The 9351-nt window shown below is 35.1% G+C and overlaps 2 protein-coding genes across 2 annotated transcripts; both read left to right on the forward strand.

The window, feature by feature from the left end:
• On the forward strand, positions 4064–5492 carry LOC107645649 (RING-H2 finger protein ATL5). The gene has a single exon (XM_016349728.2). It carries the CDS (start codon positions 4306–4308, stop codon positions 4924–4926), a length of 621 nt encoding a protein of 206 aa, XP_016205214.1. The 5' UTR covers positions 4064–4305; the 3' UTR covers positions 4927–5492.
• Positions 7700–8565, forward strand: LOC107647954. Its single transcript, XM_016351996.2, has one exon. The coding sequence runs from the start codon at positions 7791–7793 to the stop codon at positions 8367–8369; it is 579 nt and encodes a 192-aa protein (XP_016207482.1). The 5' UTR covers positions 7700–7790; the 3' UTR covers positions 8370–8565.

Genomic DNA, 9351 nt, shown 5'->3' on the forward strand with positions numbered 1-9351 from the left:
TTATAGGCTTATTCTTTTACTGTCATTTTTTTAAATTGCAAATGCGATATTATTCTGTTTATTTTTTAAAATATCAGAAGGAATTTAGTTAAGTGGAAACAGAATTTGTGTTAGTTTAATTGTGGGTGGGCCGGTGGAGAGAGAATTTTGCTGTTCTGAGAGCGAAGCTAATTGATTAGCTTTCCTTCTAGAAACAAAAATACGAATAATTTTTCCTTCCGATCTTTTTCTTTTAGGATTGATAAATTCTGTAATCACTAATCAGATACTTATGTAGTTTTGTTGGGTTAATTACTCTGATTCCAAATGCGTTACTTTCGGCTCAGGCCATTGTGATTCGTTACCGTAATTTACTTAACTAGTTGCAACTTGCAAGTGATTATCTTTCTTTTTTTGGTCAAGGATTTTTTTTTTTCACATGTATTTTTTAACGTGGGTTAGTTTATATACAAAGCGAGATTCGAATTTCTGATATTTATTTAAACAAACAAATAAACTAATTACTTAATCAACTCAAGTTGGTTGGTGAATAACTATCTAATTCTTTATATTTCGGCTTCCTCTTTTGGGATTCTTTTGGTTCCATTTTTGGGTTGAAACTATTTATTTGGTTCAAAGCCTATGATTCAATTATTTGGGTCAGCCCATTTACTTTTTCGATATTGTCCTTAAAGATGTTACCCAAATATAGGCCTGTAGCACTATTGCAGTTGTAGCCGATCACAATGAACACAAGCGGGCTGTGGTCGAGGCTTTGGCATAGTGACAATTCATCACATTTCGATATGACATTTGGTTGAGACCATATAATAGATAGAAATCCTTAAAAATCTTTAATGTATAAATGTGTAATGTGCGAAATTTATGATATAGTGTCTAAAAATGTGACTGACCAATTTATCTGACCCAAAAGAAAAAAGAAGAATACTAGAGGACTAGCAAAATTTGTAATTTGTACTTATTAATTAATCATTATTAATATTTTTAATAGTGTGAAATTACATTTAATAATGTAAAATTATTTTTTTTTCTTTTAATGGTTAAGTGCTGATTAAATTTTAATAAAAATACTGACTTTTTAGACTTTTTCAAAAAAAAAAAAAAAGCTCAGCTTTTTTCTTTTGATTTATAGTTTGTCAATCATTATTTTCTATTTTTTTTTCGTGAAAAACTTATTAAAAAAAATATTTTATTCTTTTTAAACCAGTTTATTTAGGCGTCATTTTTTAGCATGTCATAGTAAAAACGCTAACCTAAAATGCGTCTTGAGATAGAAAAACATCTAAGGGTGTGTCACGGCTTCCATAGTATGTAGAACCGAGAAAGATGAAAACGCTTTTTCAAATTGAAAAGATATCCATATTTGATATGTATAAGGTCAATTTTATGGTGTCTATGACTTGGTGCTTAAATTTTGTCTAACTTTCTTTTTGTATAGTAAATTTTGAATTTTTAAAAATTATTTATTTTTATATCTTTTAAATTAAATATTAATTTTTAACTCTTTTTAATAAATAAACATCATATTTTAGGGATCATAGCATTCACCATATTTTTTTTACTTGTGTTGGTAAGGTTATTAGCATAGGAAGAGTATATTTGAAGATAATAATCCACCTATCCCAATAGGCCAATAGCACCAAGGGAGCAGGAGTAAAAGTTTAGTTGGTGCAAGAATAATGAGTCACATCATTGGGCTCTCTGATAAACATGCCGTATTATTTGATTAATTTGGAGAATCTGAATCCAACATCGTGCTACTATATGATATTTGTTCCCATGCTTTTCCTTTGCTTTATGCACTTTCTCATCCATTTCCATTATGTATACATTGCTAAATTCAATAAAAATAAATTCCAATAACAAAAACAAATAACGAATTTCAGTGTGTGATATTAGGAATGCATTGTATTGTAGGATGATAACCTGCATCATAGGTTCCCACAATTAGATGCTTATTATTTTTTCTTATATAGCTAGGTACCTCTACCTGAGCACGTAGTTCTTGGCTTGTTATAATTTGGAACTATACTTTTGTTTCGATTTCTAACTACTTACTTTTCACTCTTCAAGATAAATGTTTGTCTTCATGCATTAGGTCTTAGGATGCACCCTCTCAATGTTCCCTACTCCTCCATTATTTATTTGTCAACTCACTTTCAGGCTCTCATAATTATTTATTTTGGTTTTTAAATTATTATTATCAGCAATAAGGGTAGAACAGGAGTTGGTTTAATGAAGATACAATAATTCCAGTTGTTGTCCATAACATATTTCTTAGTATAGTCCAATTGGATTAATGATTTGATGGACATTAGCAATTTGTACAGATATGAAAACCACTATGTGCATTTGTGACACCACTACTTCATGCTTCAATACTTGGGTATATAAAGCTGTCTTTCTCAATATACATGTTTTGAATTATATTTTAAACTTCAAAATAAATAATTGTCTTTGTTCTTAAATCACATATTTTCAAGAATATATAGCAATCTATCATGGATGCTTAGGATGGAGTTTGTGGGGTAGCATTGGTAGTTGATTATGACTTCTAAAAGAATGTTTGAATTCATTAATGCGGCTGCCTAATTTATTGTGCTTTCCAAAAGTAACATAATAATCAAATTGCATTGCTTCCATCCTAATCTTGTTTCACTAGCAAATGCAAGTTGTGTTGTTTGAAAAATCTTTTCTATTCTTTTTATTTATTTTTTATATTTTTCCCACTCACAATAATCCTTGATTTCTCGTATCTTTTTAGTAGCTAATGGGAGAAACCTAAGGTTTATCCAAAGGACAGTAAATAATTAATTTAAATGTGAACACTTTCTTAGCTTTCACATACATTTAACATTTATTTAATTTATACTGTACCCTCTTGTTTCTTAGTGTGCAACTTGCATTTGTATGGCTATTGGCCAGTATTAGTACTAGTTTGCCGCAAAAGAACCAACTAAATTAAATAATATTCAACGGAAAATTAGTGGGAAGAAAACAATGTCAATTGGTTCATTTTTGGATTTAATATTCAACGAGTGGCTACTCTTATTAAAGTGGATTAGTGGCATATCAGCCTAATAATCACACAATCTAATTTTTTTTCCAGGTTATTTAATTTTAGGCGAATAAGACATTCACGATCGTTGATGTTTCTTTCTAAAGTTTGGTTAATCTATCAGTTGGTGGTCGTGGATGCATATATATGTAGATTGCGATGTGTTTGAGATGCCAAAGGCTTAAAGTTTGGTTCATTATCTTTGTTGCATTAACTTTAAATATGAATTTTAAAAAGGTGCTCAAAAAGAGATAGTGAATACTTTATTCGTTTGATTGCTCTTTTCATTACAAGATTGACGAATAAAGGTGCTTCTTGGAATTGAATCCTTTCGCTTCCTGCTTTTCATAATTCCATCTCATGAATTGGGCATTTTGCGATGCAATATTATTTTAAATAATCTCCTATTGTATATTTCAATATTCTTCAATAATAAAAAAAAAATACTTGTTATAATTATAAGTCCATATACTGTACTCCTAATGCATGCTTAGTATGCTATTTAGGCGAAATTTTTACACAAAAAAGAAGGGGGAAATGGTAGTAGTAGTAGTAGAAGTTGGCCCAAGTATCTAACCATAAAACTTAAATAAAACGTTCTAATTTCTGTTATCTAGATTATAAATAAATTATCCAAATTCTTTACGGCATAAAGACCAAATAAGATGTAACAACTTTTCTCATGAAAATGATTACATTTATGATTGATACTTGTGCTATATCTGTGTTTATCTTTTATGTGAGGGAAATAAAATTTCGACGTTTTATATAGTGAGCAGCAAGTATTGTTAGGACACGCATGGAGAGATTCCTCCATAATTACAAGTCCTTTTCGATTTTTCTTTGTCCAGATGCCAAAAGAAAGAATCATCCATTAAATACACGATCACGTGGAAATGAAAAGAAATTCAAAGATGGGTAGCAATCAAGTAGCAACAGTGATGGCCAAAAAAAAAAAAAACGAAAAATTTACAAAATTGCATTAGAAATTAAAAGTGTGCGCCAGATAAGCATTCCAAGATAAAAAAAAGAAAAGAAATGAACATAATGACAATGTTATCTAAAATTAATTACAAGATGTTATTTGATTCTAAGTAACAATAATAATCCTTATACAGTACCCTCATAATTATAGTACTATATATATATAAAAAAAGATATGAAGATGATATGATCCAAACACAAACCACTATAACCGACATCTCATCCACCCATTGTTTCAACTTTCAACATAACAACTCTCTCTCATGGCATTGGACCCAGATATTGAAGAAAAGTATGTTCACAACAGCAAGGTCATGCTAGGATCTGCAATTCTTCTCGTTATACTCATCCTCGTAATCATCCTATATCGTTCTTATGCTCACTTCTGCGCACGCCGCCGCCGCCATCTCTTCCCTCACACTCTTCCAGCTTCTTCCACTTCCGCCACCGCCCCTGTTTTCAACGACCGACTGGATCCAACCATTCTCAAGTCCCTACCGACCTTTACTTTCTCCTCCGCCGTGCACCGCCCCCTGCAAGACTGCGCCGTCTGCCTTTCGGAGTTCGAAGACGGAGACAAGGGCCGTGTGCTGCCGAATTGCAGCCACGCGTTCCACTGCCAATGCATCGACGCGTGGTTCGCATCTCACTCCAACTGCCCTCTCTGCCGGTCACCGGTTAAACGGGTTACCACGCCGGTTGAAGCGTGCTCGATTCCGGTTTCAGTTGAATTAGCGGTTGAATTGGAAGCTGGTGGTTGCTCGTCGCTTCCTCCGCCGGTGATGTGCCCTAGGAAGCCGTTGAATGTGGTGGTGGAGATTCCGGAAGAGGAGAGAGGGTTGGATCATCGGATTCTTTCGCTGAAGAAGTTTTGCAGCGTGTAGGTGACTACACCGCACTTTCGGTGTGGACTACGGACTACTGTGAGGAGCTTTGTAATGCAATTTCACCAAGATTCATGATGACATGGCAGTTGATACGGAAACAAATGAATTGTTTTCGTTTTCATTTAAAGTACGGATGTTTTTACTGTAGAATGTTGAGTCTGATCTGAATCATGTGGTGCCTCAACCATTTAGCGCTCGTGGTTGCTACTTGCGTTAGTTGGACACGTCTCTCTTAACAGCGTTCACTCTAGTTGTATAGAATTTCAGGACTCTTGCCACCTAAGGAAGGTGCTTCATCATTTAAATATACATATTTCTTGATAAAAGTCTACTTTTTCTGCTATCTTATCTTACTCGATTATATAAAGTGTAATTGCTTAGGTTGATATATTTGAATTGAAGCGAATCCCAAGGATGAACATCACAACAACAGTCACAATATATATCTCTTGTGCAGTGTTATTATTTCATTTGATGCGAGAAAACAGGGGAAAAACAGGGGAACGGCTGGTACAATATATCTGAATGGTTCAATTTAATTTTACTATGTACATATTTTAGACAATTTCTTGGTTGTTTTTAGAAAAAATAAATATTTTTATTCTGTTCCTAAATAGCACAACAACATCAAGAATCTGGAATTCTCCAAAGTGGTCTAAACAATAACTACGAAGAAAAGGAGAATCGTCCAAGGGGATGAGCTTCAGCATTGCTAGTTTAACGTTAGTTTTATTTTATCTTATGTGGAACCAAATTATTTTATAAAATAAAACACTAATTTACTCTTAAAGTACTTGTCAATTTCTCCAATATGTTAGAGTGATTTTGATGGAAGTGAAAATATTCAGCTGTGTCAAACTAGGCTGATGCCATATAATGAATCCGTTAATCCAATGAGTTACGGGTTCGAGTCTCCTATCTTTTCAAATTTTTAGCTAATGAGTAATAGCTCAAATGACATAGTCTCTCCATACTCAATTAAGAGGTTGTGGGTTCGAGTCTCCTATCTTTGGTAAAAAAAAAAAAAACATCATTTTTTCATTAAAATTGTAATGTTTTTTTTTTTTATGAAGTGGCCGAATAAAAATTTGAACGCAGCTAAAAGTTACAATGCTAAATTTTTACAAAAGATAAATATATTAGCACAACCATGTCAGCCGAAAGAAATAGCCTAACTAAATGGGCCTCACAGTTTCTGTGTATAATGGACGTTAATAACAGTAGCCTGAAAACCCATTATAACATAGGCCTGATTAAGTCCAATTTGAGCAAAGTTCAACCAAAAAAGGAAAACAAGAAAATGCTTACAGGAATTTTTTTCGGTGGAGAAAGTATATTATGGACCTTAAAGGAAACTCAAATAATAAAAAACACATGGGTTGGTTTACAAATAAAAGAGAGTAACGGTTGGAGAAAGTTTGAGAAAAATTTAGAATTTGGGAAGAGCTTTCGATTCTAGAAAGAGCGTTGAGAAAAGCACTTAACCATGGTAGTAACAACAATAATGGTGAAGCTGAACCTTGTTCAGTTAATAATAAGGATCATCAAAAATTCTGTGATCTTCAACAAAAGATTTTTTGCCAGAAGCAAGAGGTTAAGGAGTTAAAGGAAAAATCTTGGTGGAACAAAGGTTTCGATGGCTTTGTTTTGTTGCTTGTTAGGTTTGTTTTCACTGTGTTAGCAAGGATTAAAGTTGTGTTTGAAATTGGACATTGTGTTCCATATTTGTCTCGTAGTTTATCAGCATCAGCCAGTTTTTTTCTTGGACCAAAATCCCAATAGTGAAAATTATGCTATTCATGTTTTTAGACCGTTCAAAAGTTTGAAGCTTGATGGGAATGGTGATTTGGGGTGTGGTGGTTTTTTTTAATCTAATTGTAAGTTACTGAAAGGTGTTGGATTCTCTGTCTGTGATCCTATTCTTGCTGGAGAGTGGAGAGAAGCATTGAGGAGAATTTTTGGTTGGATTTCACCATTGGCACATAACATGATTAGGTGGCAGAATGAGAGGAGCTTTGAGGAGATGAACATGATGATTCCAAAGACCAATAGTAATGTGGTGTTGTTGCAGACTGTTTTTTGAAAGCAAAGAGAAGACAGAAGCTGCCTTAATTGAAAAGATGAAGTTCTAGTGAGAATGGATAATGTTATTAGATAGGAGTAATTGAATTTGAAACCTTGTCTTTTTTTTTTTTTGGGTCATGGGAACCTTGTCTATGGAATAAGGGTTTCTATAAGGTGTGTTTAAGTGGGTTGTAGGTTTGGCCCATGTAGTAAAGTCCAAAAAAAAAAAACGAAAATCAATTCCTCCAAAAAAAAAACCGGTATGTATAAAGTTGGTCCAATTGAACCATGTTGGAACCAGCCGGTTCGCAAAATACATTCAATTTTATAGCAAATTTAGTATTTTCAACAAGTTAGGTACGGCAACCATCTAAGCCATTCATTTGACATCAAAAAAACCAACCCCAAAAAAAAAAAAAAAAAACAAGTTCAATATAACAACCATCTAAACCATTTATTTGACATCTTGTTGTATGGTCTTTTAAGGATCTGGTTATTTTTTTGCTACCAAAGACATTCCCATGCTTACAAGGTCAAAACTCAGAAGAAGTAAAATAAGAAGCGCATATTACCGGGGGAAAAAAAAAATGAAGCGCAGAACGCAATAAGTGGATCATTATTTTCGGTAAACCTGACAGCAAAGGGTATTGAAGGGACATAATGAAAGCAAGGCCGCAGAGTAAAGTATAAAACTTGAGAGCTGCATGTAAATTTTTCGTGGTTGGCATATTCACGTAGAGAGGCAGGTAGCTACACAGTGAGAAGAAAAAAAAGAAAAGAAAGATAAATAAATAAAGATGGCACGCGCCATGAAAATCTTCTCATTGATGGCAATCTGCGTGATGATGGTGGCACAGCAAGTTGCGGCAGTCGAGGAGGCAGCCGGGGCACCAAGCCATGGACCCCAGGGACCAGAACTGATCAAGTTTCTTTGCTCGATGTCACCAAAAAAGGATCTGTGCCTGAAAGTGTTGTTCTCTGACCCATCAGAGTTAGCCGGCGCAGGCCTGACCGACTTGGCAGTGGTGGCACTGAGGGCGGCGTCCCTGGACGCCTCCAGCATGCTGGACGACGTTACCAGATTCATCGATGATCCAGACATGAGCCCAGCCATCCAGCAGGGTTTGTCTGACTGCAAGGAGAACGTCTTGGACGCCGGAATGCAGCTGGATGACGCCGTTGCTTCCTTGTTGCAGGGTGCTGACAGAGACGCACACACCTGGCTCCGCGCTGCTTATGCCGCCATTGACACCTGCGATGCTTCTATTCCCGGAGATGATGATATTCTCTCCGTTAAGAGCAGGCAGCTCCGTACCCTTGTCGACCTTGCCACCGCCATCACCAATTTCTTGCCAAATAAGAACCTCCAAAGCTAGACACGCGTTTCTTGCGCTTGTAAACGGCTCAGTTTTTCGGTTTATTGCGCCGTCACAAAAACTACTTATTATGGCTATCTTAATTAATCACATTTGAAATCTAAATCATGCCTTATGCTAAGGTATCCTTCATTCTTCCATTCCTTGACAACGAACTTTACGATTCTTGTTCATTTTTATAAACCATCACTTCGTACCATTATATGCCTTAACAAACAATTAAATATCAACAGAAATTATTGTCTTCAGTAATTTCATGCCAAACATCAAAAGGTTAAATGGTAAAATAAAAAGTAAAATAATATCAGCGTTCACATCTTCTTAGCAAAGCCCTTCAATTTAAATAAATGCAAAATGGGATGAGGGCTATAGTGTTTCAATTAGATCACGCTACTCTGTAATTAATGTCGAGAGATCTAAAATAAAGTGAATGTGGGTGTAGATCTAAAATTCTAAATAAAGGCATTGGTGTAGGCCACTCCAGTCTTGGGTAACCAATTATCTCCAAGCAAGAAATTCGAAACAGTAAAGTTAGCAGCATCCGTTGCGTTAATCACATGGTAATCCTGCCACGTCACCCTATTCGCAATACTGGACCCCACCCCACTGTTATTAAACTCAGCATAATACAAAGTGGTCAACGCAAAATCTCTGTCCCATGGACGCCACCCTGCACCGTCAACCACACCATCAATCATGGTTTGCACGTACACCGTTCTCGAATACTCCTTCCATGGCCTCCAGAGATACGTTGCCGCGGCGCCACTTCCCCAGCTCTGGAACACAACCTTGGCGTTCCCAAATATGAAATCTACGGTTTTTCCATAAAATTGTCTTAGAGAGTGGACATACACTGCCAGTCCAAAAGAGTGTCCACTCATAACTTATGAATACATATTATGAGATTAAATTGATTTATAAGAAATTTAATATATATAATTATTTATTTTATAACTTAAATAAATAAATATATTTTTTTTAG

Source organism: Arachis ipaensis, chromosome B06 (assembly GCF_000816755.2).
Source record: "Arachis ipaensis cultivar K30076 chromosome B06, Araip1.1, whole genome shotgun sequence".
NCBI lineage: Eukaryota > Viridiplantae > Streptophyta > Magnoliopsida > Fabales > Fabaceae > Arachis > Arachis ipaensis.